This window comes from Acomys russatus, chromosome 10, assembly GCF_903995435.1.
Source record: "Acomys russatus chromosome 10, mAcoRus1.1, whole genome shotgun sequence".
In the NCBI taxonomy this organism is placed as follows: domain Eukaryota; kingdom Metazoa; phylum Chordata; class Mammalia; order Rodentia; family Muridae; genus Acomys; species Acomys russatus.
This window is the reverse complement of record NC_067146.1, coordinates 74,885,620-74,912,903: the sequence shown is the minus strand read 5'-3', so window position 1 is coordinate 74,912,903 and position 27,284 is coordinate 74,885,620. Positions and strand designations below refer to the sequence as shown.

Here is a 27,284-nt window from a genome sequence, read left to right as displayed (position 1 = left end):
TTGACCTGCATGTATGTAACGTGCACCACATCCATGTGTGGTACCTGAGGAGGCCAGAAAAGGGCATCTGATTTCATGGAACTGGGATTATAGATGATTGTGAGGGACCACAGTGAATGATGCTACAATGTAAAAGTAACTTGTATTTGCTTGATGTAATTGTCTCCGAAGCTCTCTGTCTCTGCTAAGGTAGGCCTAGTCCTGGAAGCTTCTAGGCTCCATACAATCTAATCTAGACCTAGAATGTTTTCAGCCTTTGAGACTTACTGCTAAATAAACTCATCCTTTCTTGTTCTTTCTGAGCTCAGGCTGGCTGGTTCAACACAGCTGTCCTGGCTCAAATTTCTCTCCAAGCTGACTGATTCCAGCTGGCTTCTCTCAGCTTGGCCCTGTATGTTCTAATCTTGTTCCTTCTCATTTTCTGGCTCATTCCATCTTCACCTGTGTCTAGCCTGTTCTCTCGTCAACCTCTCTGTAATGCTGTGTGTCGTGCCCCCCCCCCCCCAAATTCTCTGTGCTACTCCTTTAAGCAGCTTCCCTATTCTCTTGAGAGTTGGGCATATCCTATTCTGTTTCATCTTCTCTGATTCGGTTACTTTGTCTACCACTAAATTAGACATCACTTTTGAACATGAGGCCTCCTTCTACAAACTAACTTTACCTTCATTGTTTGGGATTTCAGCCATGTACCAGCACACCTGGACTAAGGTTTTCTTTACCTGTAATTTTCTCTATACCAGGCTGGCCTTGAACTCAGATCTGCTTGCTTCTGTCTCCTGGAATTAAAGACATGTCTATATTCCAGCCAGATCACAGAGTTAGGTCTTTGGATGTGCTCTCTTTCCAGAGCAGCCATGTTCTGAATTAAAATTCCTCTACACTAGGAACTGAACCCTGGTCCTCTGCAAGAGCTACAAGTGTTGTGCACTACTGAGCCTTAATTTGTGGTTTCTTCTATACAAATATAAAATTTAAATTAGAACTCACCAGTCAGGCTTAGTAGTAGTCTGTAATCCCACCAGCACTAAGGAGGTAGAATGAGGGTGATCAGGAGTTGAAGGCCATCTTCAACATAGCAAGTGCCAGGGCTGCATACACTACATGAGACATAATAAATAAATAAATAAATAAATCTCAGCTAACTTAATGGAGCAGATTGATACTGATTCCAGAACTTTACAGTTGCACATTATACTGGGATGTAAGTTTAAAATATTGGTATAAACCGGGCGTAGTGGCGCACGCCTTTAATCTCAGCACTCGGGAGGCAGAGGCAGGCAGATCACTGAGTTCAAGGCCAGCCTGGTCTACAAAGGGAGTCCAGGAGAGCCAAGACTACACAGAGAAACCCTGTCTCAAAAAAAACAAAAAAAAAAAGGGGGGGGGCTGGAGAGATGGCTCAGCTGTTAAGAGCACTGACTGCTCTTTCAGAGGTTATGAGTTCAATTCCCAGCAACCACATGGTGGCCCACAACCATCTCTAATGTGATCTGTGCCCTCCTCTGGCCTGCAGATGTACATGTAGGCAGAGCACTGTATACATAATAATAAATAAATCTTAAAAAAAAAAGTTAGTATCAGTACTTACCAAAATATGTTATGTATCAGTACTTACCAAAATATGTTATGTGATTTTTAAATATTTCAATTTTAGAATACTAAAATAACCTAGATAGATAAATATAGGTGAAACTGTATCCGAATTAAAATGTATGTACATGCATAATATACATATTTTTATATTTAAGTGCATTTATTCTGTAGGACATCTTTAAAAATAGCAGCTTTCAGGGGCTGGAGAGATACCTCAAAGTTAAGAGCTAGTAGTCCTCTTGCAGAGACTTGCGTTCAGTTCCCAGCGCTCATCCACTTGATGCCAGCTCCAGGGGCTTTGACTCTGATCTTCTCAGTCAATCCCACTCTTATGGACATACAGACAGAGATGAACACATAATTTAAAAATTTAAGAAGTTTAAAAACAAACAGCTTTGGGCTGACAAGATGGTTCAGTTAATATAAAGGCACTTGCTACCAAGCCTCACAACCTGAGCTCAGTCCTTGGATCTTACATGGTGAAAGTTAAGAGCCAACTCCTGTAAATTGCCCTCTGACCTCTATAGGCATGCTGAAGTATGTATGCCACGCTTCCCCTACCTCTACTAAAATAAACACAAAATAGTTGAACTATGGACTACTAGGTATAGTGGTGCACACCTTTAATCCCAGCATTCAGTAGGCAGAGGCAAGCTAACCTCTCTTCAGTTTGAGACCAGCCTGGTCTACCTAGCAAATTCCAAACCAGTCAGGACCATACAGTGAGACCCTGTCTTAAGAAAATAGTGTTAATTAAAAGCTTGGGGCTAGAGAAATGGTTAGTGGTTAAAAGCATTTTCTGATCTTCCATAGAACCTGAGTTCGGCTCCCAGCATCCATATTGAGCAGCTCACAATAGCCTGTACCTCCAGCCCCAGGGGATCCCAACACCTTCCTCTGACCTCCAATGGGCACACACATACAAATAATACAATTTTTTTTTTTTTAAGTAGTAACAGCTTAATTGAAGTATTCACAACACTTAAAATGAACTCATTTTAGAAATGTGCAGTAATTTTCAGTATATTTAGTTTCACAATCATCAGTGTCTACTTTTAGGATATTTTCTTTTAACTTTTATTTTGTGTGTGTGTGTTTTACCTCTGTGTATGTCTGAGATCCACTGGAGCTGGAATTACAGACTCCAGCTGTGAGCTACCAAATGGGTGCTTGGGAATTGAACCCAGAACCTATGGGAGAAGGTGCGCTTAACCACTGAGCTCACTCTCCAGCCCTCTTAGGATATTTTCATCAGCCCTGAAAGGCTCCTTGCTCTCATTAGCAGTTGACTCTCCATACTCCACCCCCTTCTCTGGCAGCCACATACCTAGTTTCTATGAATTTGTCTATTCTAGGCTTTCCCTGTGAACATTTATACAGTATATGGCTTCTGTGCCTGCTCATTTCACTTAGCATTGTGGAGCTTCATTTCCTTCATGGCTGACTGTATGGACATTTTGCATTCATCGGTTCTGCCTTTGTTATTTCCATGTATTTGCTGTTTATACACATTGCTATGCACATCCAGTACCAGTTGTTGAGTGACCATATGTTCACTCATTCTCTTGAGTAGAAACCTGTTCGAGACTTGCTGAGTCATAGATAGGCGAGAAAAGGCAAATGGAGTCTGCCAGTGAGTAGATAAATGGCTCACAGGGTTTGGCTTGATAGGTCTGACTTGTGGCTGGCTTATTTGTAATAGAGATAAAAGGCTGATTTCAGTGTAAAGCAGGATACCTGGTTGGGTTTCTGCTGTGCACAAAAGCAGACCAGCATTACTTTGGAGACCAAGAAAACTTCATTGCTGATCTATTTGTGGGTTTGTTTGTTTTAAATATTTTGCTTGTTGAGATGAAGTCATTATTGTGATAGCCCAGACTAGCCTTAAACTTGATTCTCCTGCCTCAGCTACCAAGTGCTAAGATTACAGGTGCCTGGGCCTGGGGAATTATTTTAATTGATTGTTTAATTTGTGTAAGTGTACATGCATGATATGAGGAAGGATATTTTCCTTGGTGTGCTTGTGGTGGTCAGAAGACAACTTCATGAAGGTACTTCTCCCATCTACCTTCACAGGGATCAAGTTCAAGTTGATAGGCTTTTGTCTATATTTCAACAGCTCAACATTTCTTCATATGTAATTTTTCACTAAATCTGATTTTGGTAAATATTTTTGCTTTTATAAGGCTGTGAGGGAGTAGAGCTTTCTATGCTTAAAGAAATTACTGAGCTGGGTGTGGTGGCACATGCCTGTGGTCCCAGCACTTGGGGAGACAGGGGCAGGTGGATCTCTGAGTTTGAGGCCAGCCTGATCTACAGAGCAAGTCTAGGACAGCCAATTAGATAATTATAATTTATTGCTACTCTGATATCTGAAAAGTTTTAGCCTTGAGCCCTTGTTTTCAACTTGAGTGTCCATTTAGCACTTCTAATCAATTTTGTCTTAGATGTATAAAATCACAATGGTACACTTAAAAGTATTTTTCTAAATAGGTGAGTAAATAAAATTCTTTCCTTTTGATCTTGAATTAAATAATGAAATTTATGTTCATTTCTTAGGGTTATTATGTATTGTGCCCTGTTCTGGGCTGAGGAAATTTTTAGTTTTAAAAATTCTAATGTAAAAAAGTTAAAAAGCTCAGCTACTTCCTAGCCTTTGTTGCAGCATTCAGAAAGAAATCCTCTTAATATGGCAGTTGGGCTTGCTGAGCATCATCTGAGGCAGCACTGTGCTGATGTCCTTCCTTTTCCTATTAAATGAATTCTCAAAACTCTGCCTTTCCTACTTTTCTCTCAGTGGTGTTGTGAACTGAAAATAGTTTTCTCAGCTGGATTTTCTAAAGTCTTCTTTTTCCCAGCAACTCTTAAGAGTCTGATCTGTGTTTCAGCCCTGGCTGTTTACCTTAGCAGGTCATTTGTTCCGCTAGGACTAGTATAACTAATTACTCACCCAGTGCAGTCTGCTCTTGTACATGCAGCACATGCTGGTCCCTAACCCTGCAGAACCTGACAGTTGCCTTCTCACTGCTGGCCACTGTTGCTACTCAGGTAGGCACTTAGGTGTGAAAGAGTATTGTAGGTGACAGCTTTCTATTTCTGCCTGCCTGCCACAGGTTTCTGTTTTCCTTTGTAGAAAATAATTACAGAAAAGCAGATCAAACAGAACAAATAGATTGTTTCCAAAGCAGATTGTTGATTATCTGCATTCTTTTTTATAATAACCATCTAAACCAACAAGCATATTTGGGTGTTTCATCTTGTGCTTTAGGAATCTTACACTGATTTGACATTGATCACTTGCTAGCACGACTTACATCAGATGAGCCTAAACAGAGGAAAGTTTTCCAAACTTTGTCAAGTGCAATCTTCCATTTTATTAGATCTGTATTTGTCCAGAGTTTTGAATGGCTCAGCCAAGTCTATTGGCATGTCAACTCTAGCTGCTCAGGAAGCTGAGGTAGGGTTCTGACAGGTTCAAAGCCAGCCTTGGCAACTAGTGAGGACTTATCTGTGAAGTAAATACAAAGGCGCTGAAGAGATAGCACAGTGAATGGTAGAGCACTTTGCTAGCATGGGTGGGTGGTGAGGCCCTGGTTCAATCTGAGTGCTACAGATACAAATTAAGGCTCTAACGGGAGTAACTAGTTCATATAAAGAAATGTAGCTAGTAAACATGGGATAATATTCAGCCTCCTGACTTCCAAAGAAATGAGGGATTATAGTGAGGTTTGGTTTTTTTTGTTTTTTTTAAAGAAAATGTAGTCATGTGGAAAGCGTAAGGAAATGTTTAGAGCCAGTGCTGGAGATACTAGGGAGAGAGGTGGGATAAGCTCCTACAGTGCAGATGGGAGCATTGCTGTGATCTTTCTGGAGAGAAATTTAGAAACACATTTCTCAAGATAAAAATATATGCTGGCTTATCAATTTATCTTTATCTCTACCTTAAAGAAATAGTAACTAAATTATGAGCTTGACTCCCTCATATTTTGATAAATCAAAAACATCAATACTGCTTCAGTCTTACCTGTTATATTTAGTCATCAAATGTGTGAGGATGTGTAACTCAGTAGTAGAGTCTGTACTAAGCTACACAAAGTGCTGTCTTCAACTCCAGCACCACTAAAAGGATGCCCTGAAGATTGTTACTTGGCATGGACTAGTGCTCATATGATACCTTGCACGAACTCTTCTGCCTTTGAAACAGGTAGTACATATGTTATACTGGATAGAAAGTGGCTCTGCCTGTGTGTTGGGGTTGGAGATTGTTTTGTTTTAAACAGTTCTCTTCCTTTGTATGTTTTCAGTATAAACATGCACTTAAAAATAGGTTTTTGTTTTTCTTATATAACTCTTGATACAGTATACTCCACAGAAGTTACTGCCACGTAAGTGGCTAATGCACAATTTTTGTTCTTGTTGTTCTTTATCAGTGTAGGTGTGGCATGTTTACTACTTTTTTGTTTGTTTATTTTTGTTTTTCGGGACAGAACTCACTTTGTAGACCAGGCTGGCCTCGAACTCACAGCGATCCGCCTGCCTCTGCCTCCCGAGTGCTGGGATTAAAGGCGTGCGCCACCATGCCCGGCCCTACTTTCCTTTAAAACTTAATGCATGGTCTTTATGTACAGATTAAACATTATAAAACAGGTTTTAGAATGACTCCTCTGAGAGTCTGCTCCTCTGCAGTCCAGACTGCTCCTCTGAGAGTCTGGATTCTGTGCCCAGCACCATGTGGTAGCTCACAGCCACCTGCAGCTCTAGTTCTAGGGACCCAGTACCTTCTTCTGTCTTCTGCAAGCCCCAGACATAGACTTGTTGCACAAATATACATTCAGGTACTTACATTTAAAAAAGAAAAAAATTCTATAGTTTATCACAATCAAGTGCAAATAAACTTTGCTTTTGAAATATGCCATGAGATGTGTTACATGTTTTGGTGGGATATTTCTTTTCAGAAATGAATGTAATTGCAAAACAGAACGAGCTGTTTTATGACTTGCCAGTCTTATTATACCAATGATAGTCTGCCTCTCGCTCTTGCCATTTTGCACAAGCATTCCTCTCGTTGATGAAGGCAAGAAGCAGGTTTGGTTTGGTTTGGTTTGTGGTGCTACAAATTGAACCCTCTGCTACTGAGTTTTATTGCCAGCCCAACAAGAAGTGGGTTTTTAAAAATAATTTTAAAATAAATTTATTTATTGTTTATACAGTATTCTGTCCTCATGTGTGCCTGCACACCAGAAGAGGGCATTAGATCACATTACAGATGGTTGTGAGCCACCACGTGGCTGCTGGGAATTGAACTCAGGATCTTTGGAAGAACAGATAGTGCTCTTAACCTCTGAGTCATCTCTCCAGTTCCAAGAAGTGTTTTTATACAGTGTCCGGTGCAGTCTTTTAAGTGGATATCAGTAGAAATAGTTTAGGTTTCAATTTTTAAATTTCAATTGGGGGAGAAATGCGTAGAAAGTGGTTCTGTTTAGTTGTGTTGCTTTACTTGGATTTTGTTAGAAAATAGAAGTGATTTGAGTTTTGTAATAATTAGAAATAAAACACTGATTGCCCAGTGTATGGAAATGAGAAGTAATATGCGAAGCTGTGGGTAGCAGCGACTTGATGACGCCCAGCCCTTCCTTCCTCGCTGATGGGTGTAGAGCACACACTGCACTCATCCGCGTTTCAGGGGATGGTGAAGTGTGGGTAGCTGGAGATGAACTGTGGGCAGGCAGTGTCTCTTGTGGCTGTCCATAAGGCAGGTGCCTCAGGGAGTACCTGTTGCAAGAGGCCACCAATAGGATCCTGTTACAGACTTTAATTCCTATTAATCCTGAAGAACCCATGGTAAATGAGTCATGTCTTTGATGTTACGAAAGTGGTAGGGTCACTTTTGGAGCCTGAATCCAACTTGGCTCTGTAACATAACCACGCTGTCTCATAGCATTTCCCACCCTCTGCTAATAGAAAACCCTAACAAACTTCTGAGAGGAAAATGTAGATTGCTGCTGAAGTTCCTGTCTGCCTTTTTGTGAAAGAAACTGAGGGAATTCTTGGAAAAGAACAATCCAGTGTTTAAAAAGTCAGTGTGTAAGGATTTGTTATGGTCTGTGGCTGACAGTAGTATACAGTCAGCCCATTGTTTACAACATAAAGCGTCTGTTTTATAGGCTTTTAGATTTTTACGACTAAACATTATGTTTCCTCTTTATTCTTGAATTTCTTTTTTTTGGGGGGGGGGTCACATTGTACTTTACTTTTGCTTTAAAAGTGATTTGTGACCAGCTCTTTTCTACTTAGTTTATTTTTAAATACTCATTTTATACCATGTATCAGCATTCCATTTGTTTTTACAGTAGAATTATTCCAATATGCATGACTATATCACATTTTGTCTTTCCGTGTGTTGGTGAACATTTAGGTTGTTTTAGATTGGGTGCTATTATGAATAATGCCTCCCCCCGCACCCCACCTCCCCGCACACTTGCTTGTGTGTGCGCACTCTCTCACGCGCTCTCTTCTCTCCCCCCCCCTTGTTCGTGTGTGTGTGTGTGTGTGTGTGTGTGTGTGTGTGTGTGTGTGTGTGTTTTGATACAGTTGCATAACTGACTTTTATAAAGTGGCTGCATCATTTTGCTTACCCACTAGCAATATATGACAGCTCTTATTTCTTCTCATTTTGGTCAGTTCTTACTTTTGTTTCTAATTTTAGCTATTTTAGTGAACACGAAGTAGTAGCTTATTGTGGTTTGATTTGCACTCCCCTGGAGGTTAATAGTATTAAGGATCTTTTCATATGTTTATTGGCCATTAATATATCTGCTAGATCTTTTTTGCTTATGTTCAATTGAATTATTTATCTTTTTGTTACTGTATTTTAAGAGTTCTTTATATATTTTACTTAAGGGCTCGTTCTCAGATTATGGCTTATAGATATTTTTTACTTTGTGGGTCATTTGAAAAAAATACTGCTTTATTTGTATGCACGAACCTGAGTGAGTATATATGAACCACATGCATGTAGGAGCCCATGCAGGCCAGAGGAACATGTCTGATACCCTGGAACCGGAACTTCATGTGGCTAAGTCATCATGTGGGGGCTAGGAATCAAACCTGGGTTTTCTAAAGAGCCACTGGTGCTCTCAATCAAGTAATGGCTGAACTATCTTTCCAGCCCCCACTTGTTTTTTGTTTTATTTTGTGTGTTTCTGTGTGAGTGTATGCCACATTACAGGTGCCTATGGAGTCCAGAATTCCCTGGAACAAGAATCATAGGCAGTTGTGAGCCACCTGACTGGGGTTCTCGGAGCTAAACTTGGGTCCTCTAGAAGAGCAATGAGTGCTCTTAAACACTGGGCCATATTTCCAGTTCCTCAGTTATGTTTGTTTTCTGAAATTGTTTATCTTATTAAATACATATCTCTGGGTGTGCGTGTGTGCACGTGCTCACGCACTCACGTTTATAGGTGCACATACATACATGTGTATGGAGGCTAAAGGTTGATGTCATTTGTCTTCCTCAGTCACGATCCACCTTATCTTTTGAGACTAAGCTGGTGTCAGATTCCATTATTTGGCTCAAGTGTCTGGCTAGCAGCCCCCAGGATGATCCTGTATACCCCTGCACAGTGCCACCACTCCTGACCTTTTTTATTTGGGTGCTGGAAATGGAACCCAAGTCTGCATTGTAGATGCTTCAGCTGTCCCATTGTGCAGTTCAGTCTGTCATGGAACTTACCATCTCCCTCCTTCCACCTCTGTTAGGGTCCAGCTTAATTTTTGGGTATGTGGTTATTCAGTTGTCTGAGCACTATTTGTTGAAGAGACTTCACAAAAAAAATCAGCACAAAAGCCAGTTTACCAACATACTGCTGGATGTAGCGTTAAGTGAAAGATATTGGTAGTGGTATTGGATCATTTATCCTTCACTTGATACTTTTTCTTTGCTCTAGTTGCTGAGACATATTAGAATCTGGTGGTACACTCCTTTAATCCCAGCACTCAGGAAGCAGAGGCCAGCGGATCGCTGTGAATTCGAGGCCAGCCTGGTCTACAAAGTGAGTCCAGGACAGCCAAGGCTACACAGAAACCCTGTCTCGAAAAAACAAAACAAAACAAAACAAACAAACAAACAAAAAACCCAAAAAAAAAAACCTTACATGATTATAGAAGTGTTTCTTTTTAACAGACTTTGTTTCATGTATTTTGAAGCTGTTACTAGGAAAAATGCTTATAGTTAGGTCTTTTCAATTAATTACTACTTTTGTTATCATGGAACAGCCCTTTTAAGGTCTGTGAGATTTCATTGTTTGGTGATGTGGCGGTCTTTCCTAGCCATATACTTTGAGTATTTGTGACATTTATTTAAATTATGTCTTGTATGGACAGTGAGTGGTCTCACAGTTCTATCCCTTCTGACCCTCTGCCTTTGATTGTAGTGTAGTCTATTGATAAACTCAATTATAACGAATAGGGTTTTTTTGTTTTTTGTTTTTTTTTTTTTTTTTTTAGGCCATTTTTTTTTCTTACCTTTGTTTTTTCATGTTTTTCTTCCTCTGGGACTACTTGAAAATTTCTCTCCTCTCCCATCTCTTCCCATTCCCTTCCCACTCCTCTTCAGTCTCCTGTAACACAGACTACCTTCAACTAGCAGTTACTGAGGATGACCCTGAACTTCTGATCCTCCTGCTCTCACCGCCTACGTGCTGCTGGGATTGCTTGTGTGCGGCACTACTGCATCATGAGCAGAAGATACTTACTGTAGTTTTTGAACCACTGCAACATGTAATGATCTGCTGCGTTAAGTTGTGGTTCTTAAGTAAAAAACTGCAGTTGGGTATTTTACTAACTGTTTGACCATCAGTTTCTCTTGTCTCTAGTATATTTTGCCCTGCCCCACCTCCGCATTGTTTTTATTTATGTTTTTTATGGTGCTAGGTATTAAGCAGGACCTTTATAGGCAAGTGGGCTACCACTAAGCTGTATAGCCCCAGCTCAAATTTGAATTTGCTGAAGATACAAACTCTTCCTTGAGGGCTGGAGAGATGGCTCAGTGGTTAAGGGCGCCACCTGCTCTTCCAGAGGTCCTGAGTTCAATTCCCAGCAACCACATGGTGGCTCACAACCACCTATAATGTAATCTGATGCCCTCTTCTGCAGATAAAGCACTCATATGCAATAAATAAAATAAATAAATATATATTTAAAAAAAAACAAAAAACAAAAAACAAAAAACAAACTCTTCCTTGAAAGTAGTTTTACTTTAACCTGTTCAGATTTTCAGATTAGACATTTGTGGTTTTGTTTGTAAAAGTCATCTTTAGCCTGAGAACAGGTAAGTGGTATTCCTGTGTCTTCTTGGTTTTATTCTTTTAGTTTATATTTTTTTGTTGATTCATTGTGATCTATATTGAAGTGTTCTTAATGTCACTTATTAAATAATCTTTTACCCATTTATTTTTGAAGTATCTTTATATAGTAAATTCTTAAGCACAGAAGAACAGTATGTTTTATGACTGTGTCCTGTTTAAAGCTCTCCCTGTCTGACAGTAGTAGTTGTCAAAATGGTCCTTACAGAGGCAATTCTCTGGCTTTCTCCTCCCCATCCCAAGTCCTGTCATGCTCCTATCTAGAGACAAACTGGTTCAGCCTTTTACTCTATTTCTATAATTTCCATGCCTCTGTTGTCCAGTTTTAGACATCTATGACTGTTGTATGAAGATGTCACTCTCCTGCATGTCCTTTCCTTTCAGTCACAGAATGTATTTCTGAGTCATCTGAAAATAATATTTTGGCTATTTCAGTATTTCTAATGTATGCTTCTGGATATGTTATTTGTAGCCAAACATCGTTGACTTGGATTAGTATTAGCTTTTTTTTTTTTTTTTTTTTTTTTTTTCCTTTTAATATTGCAGCTGTTTTTTCCGTATCATTTGCAACTTTTCCAACCTTTTGGGGTTTTTAGGACATTTTCCACAAAGTCAATCATGTTAGGCAATCTTAGAGGTTTGGGGGGTTTTCTTGGCAGTCTTTCAAGAATGTTCATTTGCTTTCCAGGCCTGTGGGATATCCTTGTGATTGGGCTTGCTATCCTTTAACTTTATCAGTAGTATGATTGGCATCTTTTTCCATTCTAGTTTATAGCATGTTTTGATCAATATATTAGGAATATATTGATATGTAAATAGAAGGAAATACATTCACATTAATCACTGTTAGCATCTATGATATGTGTTAATTTCCTTAACTTTCTCCAAGTCATGTTTATAACTACTGTACTAGTGTGCATCAGTCCAACCAAGCCCGGGGCGCTGGAGTCCCTCCTTCCAAGTCAAAAAAGGGGCAGACTCCTGGGGGAGCTCAGTTTGTTGGCTTGGAGTTGTACAAGCGATTGAAGGAATTTTTGAAGAATTACTTGACAAATCTTCTTAAGGTAAGATATCTCACTGCTAATAAAGCATGCACAAACGTTTGGGTTTTTTTTCCCCCTAAGTGCAGTGATTTTGCTGTGACTGCCATCTCTGTCATGTTCGCTGCTTTAGATCGATACAGTGCCTAGACCGGGTTGCCTATTGCTACAGCTATCCACATCCTGTGAGTTAGAGGCTTGTTAGCGCAAACCATTGCTTGAGCAGTGCATCTGCCTTTGACCTTTAGTAGTTTGCTCTGTAACAAAGGAAGTGGGTTCCCTTACACTCAGCCATTGGGTGGTCAGGTAGTTCCCTCATCTGGTGTTGTACATGATGTCTTCAATTATTGAAGGTATTTCTACTCTCTACCTGGGAAAGTTCTCATAGTCTCTTATATGTATAAAATTTATATTTTTAAAGTTTATTTAGCTGATACGCAATGTTTTGTGCGTGCTACAAAAAAATGTTTTTTTTCTTAATTATTTTATAAGCTAAATGGAAACACATTATTGTAACACACTGTAGTTGACTGACTAGTAAGTTGTAACTAATGTACCACTTTCATGTTCATGAAGTGTCTTGCTGCAGTAGCTTTTCCAATAAGTTTTATCTTGATTATGTGATAAACTACTCATATTAAAGCCTTAGTGAACTTGTGTTTAGGATGGAGAAGATTTAATGGATGAGAGTGTTCTGAAGTTCTACACTCAGCAGTGGGAAGATTACCGATTCTCTAGCAAAGTGCTGAATGGAATCTGTGCCTACCTCAATAGACATTGGGTTCGCCGTGAATGTGACGAAGGACGGAAAGGAATATATGAAATCTATTCAGTAAGTTGTTTTTTGTTTTTTGTTTTTTTTAAGGATAAATAACCTTTAAATATGTTGTGTCAAGAAAGTAGAGAGGTAGGAAATACTGTAAAACAAACAGTTCTGTGTTTGCTTTTAAAGTATCTTCCATTAGTTGGCCAACTCATGCTTTGCCTGGAACTGCTTGTGTTTTAGCACTAGAGTCTGGCCTGCAAATTAGGATTAAGCTTAAGCTCTTAACTGGACCTTCATACACTTTCTTGATCTGAGAGTTCTGTATTTGAGAGAGGACCCTGAATTAATTTTTACGTTAGTCTTCAAGGTTCTTGTTTTAGGCCTTCTGGTTTCTTCAAGTATGACCTCTAAATTTATATCATCAGTGTCCCCTAGCAACATGGTAGAGATGCAGATTCTCAGACCTCCTAGGCTTGAGACTTTAGAGAGGAGCCAGTGGTGGGGGCAGTTAGCAGAGTGCTTGCCTAGTGTGTATGCAGTCCTGGGTTCAGTCTGCTGTACTGCACAAGTCAGGGGGGTTGGACATACACCTGTAATCCTAGCACTTGAGATGGAGAGATAAGAGGCTCATACCTTTGAGTTATTCTCTGCTATGTAACACATTCATGGACAACCTGGACTAAATGAGACCTTGTCTGAAAAAACAAATAAAGAAAGATGAAAAACTCCACAGAGTTGGGGTGATAGTGTAGTCAATAAAATACTTGCTTTGTAAACGTAAGGACCTGAGTTCAGTCTCCAGAACTTGTGTAAAAAGAGCATGATGTTGACGTTTGTAACCGCAGTGCTGCAGAGGCAGACACAGGCCAGCCAGCCTATCATTCTGACAGGTACAGGCCGAGAGTGGATAGTCCTGAGGATCAACAACAGAGGCTGTCCGAGGATCAACAACAGAGGCTGTCCTCTAGGGTCTACACACACCACAGTCATGCTCACACACTAAATAAATACATGAACAAACAAGCACTTCTCCATGTAAGCAGCGTCATGGAGAGTCACTGTTTTATAGAAGTTGAGGGAGTAGTCATTGAGAACGTAAGTCTGCTCATGGATGTGTGTCAGATCCAAACCTTTTGGGGTCACTTATTAAAATGACAGTTCCTGATGTTGTGTTGTAAAAGCAATAGTCTGTTGCTTTGCTGTGACAAAATTAGATGACAAATAGGTGCAGGACTTCCTAACACAGAGCTCAGTCTCTGTACACCGGTTGTACTTCATAGTAACGCTTTATTTTAGAGTTAGGTAGGTTTTTATTTGGTTGGTTTGGTTTTCTCTTTGTTTGAAACAAGGTATCACTGTAGCCTTGGCTGGCCTGGAACTTCACTTTGTAGATCAGACCTCAAACAGAGATGCCTGTCTCTGCCTCCCAAGTGCCAGGATTAAAGGTGTGTACCACCTTACCCAGTTAATTATGTGGTGTTAACATTTTCTAGGTTCTGTTCTTTGAATTGAAGTTTTTGTATTTTTCCTTTCTTTAATACATCTTAATTGACAAAAACTGTATGTTTATCCTTTTGAACATGTTTTGAACTCTGTCCATCATGGAATGGCTAATGTGCTTCCCTCTTTTAAAGTTTGCAGAGTGGGACTCGGTGTGGTTGATTTCCTTTTGGAAACCTCCTGACCTGAGTTCCATGTGTATGCTTTACAGCAACATTACAGGCTCCTAAAGATTATTCCTGCTTTTTCACTATCCACAAGTTAAATAAAAAGTACTAGTATACTTTGTTTCTCAAGATTCAGCCAGACATGGGGTCACACACTTTTAATCCCAGTGCTTGGGAGGCAGAGGCAGGAGGATGTCTCTGAGTTCAAGACTAGCCAGTACTACTTAGAAGTGCCAGCCAGCACTACATAATGACACCCTGTCTCAAATAACTAAGTAGATAAGAGTCAACCACTTTCATTACTTTTTAAATCTACTTTCATAACCCACACTTTCTGTGGCATCCAATAGCATAGCTACTGTTTGGAAATGCAATATGCAGCCATAAATTCCAGCAGAGGACAATCAGTGACCCCACCTAGACACAGTATTCTCATCTATGTAACAAGTGTGCTGCTTCAAGACCTGCTCACTTGTTTGTGTCAAAGCTATGGGGAGCAGTATAACCTGTGGTTTTGTCATAGGCCCAGAGTCTCCAACAAATGTGACTGCTTTGTCATGTAGTGACTTGATGACAAATTATAAGGCTTTAACTCTTTTATAATCTCTTTTTTTCTTTTTAATTAGAGAGAATTGTTGGTTTCCTTCCAAGTCACCCAGAGGATATAAGTTGCTTTCATTGTTAGTGTGTTGAAGTGCTGCCAGCACACTTGTTTCCCCTAACCTGCTCTGAAGTTTCTTTAGTTTGCCTTCACAGCTTCTGTCTTCTTTTGCTCTCTGACTTTATCACTTCAAAGGACGTGACAGATTGTCTAAGGTTGGGGCTGGTAATTAATTTACAAAGTAGTTAGAACAAAATAATTTTTTAAAGTATAGGGGTTCTGTTAGAAGCTAATAACCATAGCCTGATATTTTCACTGCCTCTTTACTCCTGTCTGAGGGCTGAAGAAGAGGGACTAGGGCTACATAACCTTTCCAGGTTGCTTTTCTCCTGGACAGTTGAGGCTGAGCCTTCCAGCACAGTGGCACACCACAGTCAAGAAGCCCAATAATGCTGGGCCTTTAATCTTAGCTCTCGGATGAGAGGCAAGTGGATCTCAGTAAGACCAGCCAGAGCTACATAGGGGGGAAAACAGACAGACAGAAAGAAACAAACAAAAAACCCACCTTAAATGTTGCTTTTATGGCATTTATTTTATGGAGACACTACTTGGAAAATACTTTGCATAGATTAAAATTATATATATAGTGTTTTGTCTTTACAAACTTATGTTATCTCTAGTTAAATTGGGGAAAAATAAAAATAAAACTATTGACATTTATCTTTAATTAACAGTTCTGGAAAAAAAAAAAACAGTTCTCTACAGTTTATATGTTAAAGTGTTGTAAATTTCAACTTTGCTTTAACTTTGTAATCTCTCCCAACATAAGCTTAAAAATTTATGCTTAAATTTAAACTTTTTTTCTTTCAGAGACCATCTTTACAGTAATTAATCAGTATAATACTTGTGGGAAGTTTAGGAACAGAAAGTAGACCATGATATCATTCAAGTTAAAATGCATATATCATACGCTGGGGAGATGGCTCAGAAAAGAACACTTGGGTTCAGATACCTAGCATCTACATAAAAAGCCATGCTTTCCCTGAGCTTGCTGCCACCAGCCTAGCTTCAGATTCAGCAAGAGATTTTGTTTCAAGGGAATAAGGTGGAAAATGATAGATCAGGGCATCCAATATCCTCTCGTGGTCTCCATCCATGTGTGCACATCTTCAGATGCACATGTTCACACGAAAACATGTGTCTCACACAGTCACATGAAGACACAAAGTACAATGGGAGGTTTTAATTTATATATAAGAAGCTGCATTTAAAATATACAATCAAGATATAAAAGTTGGAAGATTATTATCTCTTTATCTTGATGTGTCAGGAAACTGTTAGTGACAGGAATTACTTTTATCAGGTTTATCTGGTCAAAAATTGTTGGACCTAGGGAATACATTTAAAGTTTCAATCTATTGCTGGCCATTTAAACTGATACAACTATCCTCCTTAAATCAGAATTTTCTTTCTGGACTTTGTTGTTAAAAAGTGAGTTTGTGAATATTGTGCAAAGCGATTAACTTACGAGAGGGTAGCTCTGATTTCATTGTGATAGTAGTTTTTTACTAAGGTGTAACCTAAGAATTTTGGTAAAATTAAGAAGTAAAATTATTGTATATGACCAGTTTGGGGAAGCCGTAGCAAATCACAGACATTTAATACATCTTTTCCCCTTTTTCATCCAGCTTGCATTGGTGACATGGAGAGATTGTTTGTTCAGGCCGTTGAATAAACAGGTATCTACTGTGGAATGTATGTGTGTTCCTTTCAAAAACAAAAAATCAAAAACCTCCCACTTTTGTCTTCTCAAGCCTTTGAACTATCTCAGTATTTGTTGGGCTGGGGATATGGCTCGGTTGATAAAGTGCTTGCCATGCAAGCATGAGGACCCGGGATAGACCTGAGGATCTATGAGTAGACCTGGGTACCCATAGAAGAAAGCAGGTATGGTGATGCCCCCTAGTGATCCCAATAATGGGGAGGTAGGGTCCAGCAGATCCCTAGGGCTCCGAGGCCAGTGCCAAATTTGCCTCCTAAATGAGCTCTGTGGCAGTGAGACTGTCTCAAAAAACAAGGTGGATGACTCCTGGGGAACAGTGCTTGAGATTGTCCTCTGGTCTGCACATACACACATGCAGATACCCATCCTTCAAAAATACTTGTTACCTTGTGTTATTTAGTGGCTTTAAATGTTTAAGGGATATATATATATCATATATATATGATACATTTTGACCTGTAATATTTTATTGTGTGTGTGTGTGTTCTTAAAGGTAACAAATGCTGTCTTAAAACTGATTGAAAAGGAAAGAAATGGTGAAACCATCAATACAAGACTGATAAGTGGAGTTGTACAATCTTATGGTAAATAATTTACTTTTATTCACTTTTCGTATCACATGGTAATTGTGATAATGCTTTAACATTCATCTAAATTTTATCAAGTGTTAATCCATCTTTAAAGTATTTTTAAGTAGTAAGTTTACAAATCATAAAACATATTTAATCTTTGTACTTTAAGGACATTTTGCTAAGGAATTACGTTTATATATTACTACGTAAGTTTTTTAGCTAAATGATATATTAGCCTTATATTAGCCTGACAAACGAGATTGAGACACTGATTAAGTTCAAGCTCAGATGGGTTTGCGTTGTGCAACATTTAGATTGCTTTTGGAAATGTAAACTTTCTCTAACTGAACTTGTGGTCATTTTGAAGTGTCCCTGGCACAGGTAGAGATGATTTTGCTGTTTGTTATTCATCTTGGAGTTTACTGTTTTGTGTTTTCTTTTATTGAAACAAGCATACTTGAGTACTAGTAAATTAACAGTTACCTTACAACCTTTAGTTTCACATTGATCTTTTAAGTGTAACTCAACTTGAATGCTACACCAAAGTATTAACTGTGGACTATAACAAAAAATATGGTAATTTAAATACAGCTTGTATTTATTTCTAGTGGAATTGGGGCTGAATGAAGATGATGCATTTGCAAAGGGCCCTACGTTAACAGTGTATAAAGAATCCTTTGAATCTCAATTTTTGGCTGACACAGAGAGATTTTATACCAGAGAAAGTACTGAATTCTTGCAGCAGAACCCAGTTACTGAATATATGAAAAAGGTAAGCTTAAATATAGTATGTAAAGTAGATGTAAGTTAGTCGTTTCTCCTCCAGTGAGGTCTGGTAGTGCAGTGTTCCTCATAAGTCAGTCTTGGCACTGCTGTCACAGCATGTCAGCAGGCCTAGCTCCTATAACTCTCCAAGGGATTTTTACAAATTGATAATCACGAGTGAATATTCCCCTTGCACAGAGAGGTGCCTTGATAGCTGCATGCCTTCCATGTTTTTGAATCGTCTCCTGTTGACCTGCATCTGGCTAGTAGACAGGCCTCAGAATTTTATGTCAGAAAGAAAATAATAAGAAGCAGATTTTCCAGATTTGCTCCCCCACCCCCCGGTTTTTTTCTGTTTTTCTCCTAAAATATTCCCTAAGAATCATAGCTTAGCCTTCAAGATTATATTAGAAGGAAGGATCTAAATTCTGACTTGGGAGAAGATCCAAAGGTGAAGCCATGTATTCTGCTTGCTTTATTTTACTACACAATGCTTCCATGAACTTCTAATAGGATTTTTCTTTGCTCTCTTTCTTGGACACTCAGGGATTCTGGATGTAGGGTCTGCGGAATGACTGTGAGGAGTCAACAAGTTTTCTGTTATATGTAGTGCCAGGCAGTAAATATCGAGGCTTTGCATGCTATATATGATCTCTTCTGCCACTGTGCAACTCTGCTGTTATGACTCAAAAGCAGTCATGGCAGTGTGCAAATAAGCAGGAAATAGGTGCAGCAGGATTTTTCCCACAGACCATAGTTTGGTGACCTTCTTGCCTGCATGTACTAAATTTTCAAGAGTCTGGCTCATACCAAGTCTAATGCCTACTTTGCCCTCTCGTGGGCAGGAAGTGGACTGCCAAGTCATTTCTTCCATTTTCAAAGAAAGAAAACCTAAGCTCAACCACCCTGCTTCTGACACAGAGAAAGCCACGCCCAGCTTGTGTTCAGAGTGCATTTTCATATGGTGCACTTATGCTGTGAATATAATGGGCCTTCTAAGCTTTAAATGGAAAATCATTTACACATTTCTGATGACTCAAAATTCAACAGAAATGGAACTATACAGTTAAATATGTGGGATAATAGTAGCTCTTTATGTGTGTTTTGTATGTAGCTGAAAACTAACCAGTTTCTTAAAAGTATTTGAGACATAATCTGTTTTGAATCCTGGTATTGCTCATTATCTAATTTTGTAGTATAACTATTTTTTGTAAACAGGTATCTTGAACTGTTTGAAATATTTTTTGCATTTATTTATTTACTTTGTATGTTTGTGTGTACATACATAGCATGTGTATGTGAGCCATGGTAGCATACATTTAGATTGGTTCTAATCGAATTCAGGTCATCAGGATTAGCATCAAGCACCCTTAGCCCCACTGAGCCATTTTGCCAGCCTAGTAGTTTTTTCCTTAAACTATCTTTAAAGTGGAACCTTCCCCCATGTTGCACATCACTGTGGTGCCAGCCTGCCCTTCATAGACTTCTTCATGATTTATGGTGATGTCTGCTGCCCATGCAGGTGACAGTAGTAGTAATCCAAGGAAAGCAGCTTTTAGGTCAGTGCTACATGCACTCTAAACAAGGAAATCTACTTCTTAGACTTTGGCAGCTTTGAGAATAACAGTGCCTGGTGGGTAGGGTGTTTACAATCCAGCCTGCCCCAGTATCCAGAAAGCTCTCTAAAAGCTTTAGAGGTTTGGTCCTTGACCCACTTAGAAGTCTTACCAAACATGACTTCCTATCTTGTTCCTTAAATCTATAATTCAGACTCTAAAAACCATAAACAATGTATAAATTTAGCCACATGAACACTTTCCCTCATATAGAGGTAATCTTAGATCCTTGTATCACAAACTGGGCCATTAGTTTTAAAGGTTAAAGAATGACCTTAACCATTCTGTGCCTTAGTTTACTCACCAGTGAAAGAGGGATAATAACAGTACTGTAGTATTGAAGATTTAGCAAGCTTTACTTTTAGAATAATGTGAAAGGGGATTTGAAACTATGTATGCATTGGATGTTTGTATTAAAGGCTTTATAGAAATGTATGGCAAAGCAAATCTGATGAAGGACTTTGGTCTTATATATATATTCTTCAGAGTCTCCAGCCTGTGCCTGGGCAAGTATAAGACCACCAGATAAAAGATGACAGTTTTAGTAACTCGAGGAGAAATTACATTTATAGTAAAACAACCATGTAGAATACAACATCTGAGGAATAATATTGAAGTAAAGATTAGCTTTCAGAAAATATCCTGCTTTCAACAGCCAACTTGGGCCAGGTATTCACAGTCCCTAGGGGTTGCTGTCATTAGGAGTATTTCACTGTAAACATTGCCCCATTCAAGGTTGGCTTTATTGGCTGAACAGCTACAAGCCATATTAAAATTTAAAATCAACCTAATGTGATTAAGACTAATCTGACCTATTAAAAAAACAAAAAATGAACTTGTTTGAATATTCTAAATTCCTAATATTTTTATTATTTAAAAATAAGATATGGGCTAGAGAGATTATTCAGCAGTAAAGAGTGGGCATTGCTCTTGGAAAGGTCCTGAGTTTGGTTTCCAGTACCCCCATGTTGGATCACAACCGTCTGTAACCGCTTCTGAGGGATCCAGAAACCTCTTCTGGCCTCTCTGGGTACTTCATGCATAAGGGAGGGAGGGAGGGAAAGGAAAGAAAATGCCTTATTTATTAAGTTGCTTACCAACCTTTCGGTTCTGTTTTGCTTTTGTTGAGAATTGCTTCAAATGGAATTAATCAGGGTCATTGTCATGAGCTTTTCAGGGCACTTAGGTCATTTAAATATGATTTTGATATTCCCTGATCAGTACATAACACAAGCGATAGTAAAGATAATTGCTGCCACAAATTGTTTCCAAGTTCGAGACCTGCTTCCTCTTTCCTGCCATCTGGCCCCTGCAGGAAGCTCTGTAAACTGCCACTAGAGTCTGTCTCCAGAGTAAATCCACAAGGACATCAAAGTTAGCCTATCTTCTGAGAAGGATGAGTTTGTTTTCCTGACCAGGAATATGTGTGTTCTAAGAAACAGATGTAACTTAAACAGGAAGAGTGGTAGTTCAGTATTTATCTGCTTCTGTTCTTCAGTATCAGATGGAATGAAACCCTGAATTCAACAGCAGAGCCTGAAACTTAGAATTTATTGTCTTAAAAGAACTTTTTAATCCAAGAAACAAAAGTACAAATTAAAGACTTTCTGGAATACACAGGGGGACAGACCCACAGCCTGGGACACTTACCAGACTGGAATGTTGCGTGGGCCTTTTATTCCCCCAAGCTGGGTGCTGTTTTACTTTGATTATTTCGTATATTTTACTGGATAATATTTCATTTATCAAGTGTATATTATAAGTTATTTTGGCATATTTTGATTTTTAAATTTCTTATTAGAACTTTACTAACTTCAAAGCTTTCATGTTTATTTGTGCCTTATCTGTTCCCTCATTACAGTTTTTAGATAATACTTACTAGTTTGTTAGAGGTTATTCTGTGTTTAGAATTCGGACTTTGTGGTTTGCTATAATTAAGTTTACTTTGCATGTTTAGCTTTTTGCCAAGTGTGAGTGTATGCTGTGGCTCTAGCTGCTCTCCTGTCACATTTGTTGGTCCAAGCTTTGCCTAGTCAGCTGTTTTCTTCGTATTGAATGTTTATTAAATTCCAATGGTAATTCTCCAGATACATCCACAATTATACCAAATATGAGATGTCTGTGTGGAGAGTAAAATAAGCTTTTGTCTTTTTTTATTCAGATCATCTGAGTAATTTGAGACTATCGTTAAAAATCTCTTCCTTGTTCTGATAATAATAGGAATTCCTCAGTTACTCTATACCACCTGTTTCTGGTGACAGATTCTAAAATACACTGTTTTTTACTTGGGTTTCTGTTGTGTAAATTATTTGCTAGCCTTTCTTCCTTGGGAAAAAAAAATCCAAGAAGTTGAGATTCCTAAATTGCTAAGTCCAAATGGGCTTTAGAAGTTCATGTTCAGTGATCGACAAGGGAGGGCTGCAGTGTTCTTCATCCATCTGTCCTTCCCTCTGTCTTTCCTTTTCCCTCCCTCCCTCCTTCCCTCCCTTCCTTCTTTTCTAGAACTTCTTAGTTCAATGTCCACATCTGGAGAGGAGCTGTAGGTTTCTCCCACAGGAGTGGAGATCATTGCCTCCAAAATGTAAAGTACCATTTACCCAAAGAAAAATGATATGAAGACATTTGAACTGTTACTTATGATAATGTTCTTAGGACTCTTAAAAGGATTAGAGCATTGTATTAAAGAGAAAGTAGAACATACCAATGGCTTTCTAATGTTATGGTTGGGAGTCACCCTGTAGTCTAAACTCCTCTTCCCTTTTTCTTAATCCTACTTTACTAGAAGATTTGTAAATTTATTTTGTTGTTCACATAATAGTTCTTTAAAAGTAAATCAAACCATTCATTGCTTTGATTTTATTTAATTCTCTGCAGGCTGAGGCTCGTTTGCTTGAGGAACAGAGGAGGGTTCAGGTTTACCTCCATGAGAGTACACAAGATGAACTAGCACGGAAATGTGAGCAGGTCCTCATTGAAAAACACTTGGAAATTTTCCACACAGAGTTTCAGAATTTGTTGGATGCTGACAAGAATGAAGGTGAATATAATTGTTCCATATACTTTTCTTGGGCAGATTGTTTTGTGTTTGAGTATTCTTTCTTCTTTCTTTGAAAAGATGCTTTTGTTTTCTCTTCCTTTAATTGCCTGTCATGTATGCTAGTGGGAACTGTTAGTGGTTCAGTCACTTTGTTGGGATTTAGGATTTCCCATCTTTAACCATCATAGATTGAACACATACATGAAGTGAATAATTCGAGCAATCCCTTCATGACTTAAAGTTGAAATAGATATCTGTATTATGTTTGTCTAATTTTTAATGTTTTAGTACCTTTTGGGACATAAATATCTCATCAGGAGTTTAGAAAGCATTGAGTACTTTTTCTCTGTTACATTAGCGTATTCTTATGGTAGAGGAGAAATAAATTTCTAATAGCCTGCCTGACTGTTGTCACTTTAAAAAGAAAAAAAGAAAACCAGATCTAGAAGATGGTTTTCTATTTCACAGTCTCTTTCACTTTGATACAGGTGTATTACGAGCAGAATAGGGATGTGCAGTTGGCTTCAGTGCATAAATTTGGCTCCTTTTTTCTTTCAGATTTGGGCCGCATGTATAATCTTGTATCTAGAATTCAGGATGGCTTAGGAGAATTGAAAAAACTACTAGAAACACATATTCATAATCAGGGTCTTGCAGCAATTGAGAAGTGTGGAGAAGCTGCCCTAAATGTAAGTAGTACCTGCCTGAAAAGCAGTTGAGGCATCATTTCCACATATGTCAACTGGAGGCGTGTACAGTGCACCTTTGTTTGCAACTGTGTGCAGTTAAGGTCTTACTGACACTCACAGAGAACCTGTTTTGGCTTTTGGAAGTAGAAAGTCCACAAAATCCTTAAATTACTCCAGCACTCTTTTTTAAAGACAGGGTTTCATTATGTAGCCCATGATGGCCTTGCACATACAAAGAGTCACCTACCCCTTCTGCCTTCTGAGTGCTGGGATTAAAGGTTTGCACCACCACTCCTTTTTAATTTTGTCTTGTTTTATTGTGTATAAGTGTTTCTGTCTGAATGTATGTATGCCTGATGAGGTCAGAATAGAGAGGGCCTCAGAGCCCTTGGGACTGGAATTGTGAATGGTTGTGAGCTGTTGTGTAGGTGCTGGGAACTGAACCCTGAACCTCTGGAAGAACAAGCAATGATCTTAACTGCTGAGTGCTCTCTCTAGCCTCTTTTTTTTTTTTTTTTTTTTTTTTTAAACTTTGTTTGTTTGTTAATATTTTTTCACTGTGTCAAAAATAGGTTTGTGCCCACAGAAGTCAGAAGAGGGTGTTGTGAGTCACCCACCCACCCAGCTTGGGTGCTTGGAACTAAACTCTGGTCGTTTGCAAGAACAATACATATTCTTAACTGTTGAGCCATCACCTAAGATGACATAAGTTTATGAATGATAGATCTATAACCTCAGGAGAACAAGGATAGTTTAACTTCTTTTGCTATGGAGCCAAAAATAAAACAAAAACAAAAAAACACTATACAATAATTTTTTTAAATCTAGCATTTTATATCTAAGATATAGTGGTGACATTCTTGAAAATTCTGGAATTTTGGTTTCTTTTGAAAACACAGAAATAGGGGGCTGGAGAGATGGCTCAGTGGTTAAGAACATTGCCTGCTCTTCTAAAAGACCTGGGTTCAATTCCCAGCACCCACATAGCAGCTCACAACTGTCTGTAACTCCAAGATCTCACATTCTCACACCAATGCACACAAATTAAAAAAGTTAAATAAAATGCTTTAAAAAAAAAAAACCTCTTTAAAAACACAGAAATAGCCAGACATGGAAGGTGTATGCCTTTACTCCCAGCACTCAAGGAGGCAAAGGCGGGTGGATATCTGTGAGTTTGAGTCCAACCTGGTCTACAAAATGAGTCCAGGACAGCCAGGACCACACAGAAAAACCATGTCTCAAAAAACAAAAAAAGAAAAGAAAACAAAACAAAACCCACGGGAATATTGAAAGAATGTGTTTTCCTTTTAGTTCCAGGTATAGGGATGTGGTGCTGCTTCAGATTGTCCATAGCAGCTGACTATGATTTGCCTCCAGCTCTTAGCAGGTGTGGTTTTGCCAGGTGCAGGCAGTTTCTGAGAGTGATATTTGAAATTCTGGGAACCAGAGGGTATATAAATGCTAGGGTCCCCAAGGGGCAGGGTGGTGTTTGTGGTTTGTTAGTTGTCGTGATCAAAAAAGAAACAAGAAGAAAGAAATCGGATTCAAGAATCTCTCTCTCTCTCTCTCTCTCTCTCTCTCTCTCTCTCTCTCTCTCTCTCTCTTTCTCTCTCTCTCTCTCTCTCATCTACCTTTTTTTCTCTATCTAGTGATACGGGGGTGAAACGGGGAGGGGAGGAGATAAAGGGTGGGAAAAAGAAAAACCCACAAGTAGGAAAAACCAGATAGGCTACACCATTTTTTTCCAACAAAAAGAAGACTTTAATTCTTCTGTAAATAAATTCATTGTGGACACAATTCATTTCCAAACCAGTCTTTATGCCACATTAAACTAAACTCTAATGTAAACTGTGCTGTACAGTGACAAGTACTAAAGTGAGCCCCTGTTGGTTCAAGGCCCTCCTGGGCTACCTGGTGAGTTCTTGACCACCCAAGGTTAGAGAACCCTGTCTTAAAAAACAAACTCAGATTTTTGTTCACTATAGCCTGACTCTTAGATCTGGCTGTTTGACAGGCAAAACATGTATGTTAGGAGCAAAAGGAAGCAAACAAGTTACAATAATGAGAATAAATAGTGTGTCTTAAATAACTGGTGTTTGTCTCATCAAACTCCATTACCCGTAGGAAGTAACCCAAAAGGTAGTCAAAGAAATGAAATTTGGCAAATGGATGTATTTCATTTTACAGAGTTTGGTAAACTGAAATATGTGCACCGTGCTGTAGACACGTATTCAGCTCTTCAACAGGCAACAGTTTTAAGTTTTGAAAAGACTGGTTCTGTTATTATGCATTTATTAGACGTATGGCAATTCTGAGTATACCTAAACAAATTAAGACTGACAGTGCTCCATTATATAGCTCTAATAAAATGAAACTTTAAAAAAAAACCTGTTACATAATCCTACAAGACAAGCATATAATTCTGACTTTTGAACTCAATCATAAGGACTCTCAACCACCTCACTTATATTTTCTGACTTATAACCTGCCCTTTGTGGTTTATTGGCATCAGTATAAAATGTAGGAGCACCAGAAATTGCAATCTTCTTTACTATATGATGAGGAATCTAGTTACTTTTTATGAATTGAAGTCACTTGCTTTTCATGTATCTGTTGTTAATTTCTCCCAAAACATCACTGCAAGCTCTCTGCTAGTGTTCATTGTCTGCCCATAATGAGGCAATCTCAATATTAGTAAAAGGAACCACAATCTCAGCTGAATCTATTCCAGCTAATTGACCAAGTCTCATTTTTCCAGTTACGATCAATTCAGAAACCTTTTCTGGGGTTTTTTGTTGTTGTTGTTTTTTTTTTTTGTTTGTTTGTTTTATTGTTTGTTTGTTTATTTTGGTTTTTCGAGACAGGGTTTCTCTGTGTAGCCTTGGCCATCCTGGACTCACTTTGTAGACCAGGCTGGCCTCGAACTCACAGCGATCCGCCTGCCTCTGCCTCCCGAGTGCTGGGATTAAAGGCGTGCGCCACCTCGCCCGGCCCTTTTCTGAGGTTTTTGAAGACCTTAACTATTTTACCTTATCTATCTATAGAATTATATCTGTTAAACCTAGGATATATATTCCTATGATAAAAATAGACTAGTATTTGACGTTACCATGAGTTGGTCAGCTAACATTTAATTTGTCTTACTTAATTATCCTGAATAGCACTTTCAAAGTCAAGCAAAGTGGAAAAAAAATGTATTCCTTAAAAAAGAAGAGCCCATAAGAAGTAAGGTACTTGCTTGACTTGTAGGTGCTTGCTAATGCTTTCTTTAGAGTAGTGCCATCTCTGTAACATACAGGAATAGTTGCCGTGAGACAGGGACCAGATTATCTGATTATATCAGTAAAGACCATATTTCCATCTTAGTGAAATTGTACCATCACACCGTATTTTCATAATTTTGCATCTGTTATATTTTTATTTAAGACAGTTACAATGTATAGAAAATGATTGTATAGTAGGGTTATGGTTTTACCTATTATTGATTAAAAACAAATTTTACCAAACATGTACCTTATTTTCTGGCCTATAAGACGACCCCCAACTTTAACTTTTCCAGTTAAAATATAGAGTTTGGAATATACTCTCCATAAAATTACCCCTCTTCAAATGCACACCCTGTGCAGCAAACTTGGGCTGAAAACTCTATCTTAACTGGAAAAGTTAAAATAGGTGTGAGTGTGTGTGTGTGTGTGTGTGTGTGTGTGTGTGTGTGTGTGTGTGTGTGTGTGTGTTTATGTCAATATTCAGGGGCTTCTGTTATCTCATTCCTGAATCATACAAGATAGTGTGT

The 27,284-nt window shown here is 38.7% G+C and overlaps 1 protein-coding gene across 4 annotated transcripts in view; it reads left to right on the top strand.

The window, feature by feature from the left end:
- The window catches only part of Cul1 (cullin 1), a 70,457-nt gene that overhangs the window by 29,358 nt on the left and 13,815 nt on the right, over positions 1–27,284 (top strand). For all 4 annotated transcript variants that reach the window (XM_051152457.1, XM_051152455.1, XM_051152460.1 and 1 more), the window contains exons 3-9: positions 11,845–12,019; positions 12,660–12,827; positions 16,718–16,768; positions 17,306–17,396; positions 17,993–18,156; positions 22,640–22,802; positions 23,361–23,491. In XM_051152457.1, coding sequence (XP_051008414.1) covers positions 11,845–12,019; positions 12,660–12,827; positions 16,718–16,768; positions 17,306–17,396; positions 17,993–18,156; positions 22,640–22,802; positions 23,361–23,491 — 943 coding nt within the window. The remainder of the gene's footprint in view (positions 1–11,844; positions 12,020–12,659; positions 12,828–16,717; positions 16,769–17,305; positions 17,397–17,992; positions 18,157–22,639; positions 22,803–23,360; positions 23,492–27,284) is intronic.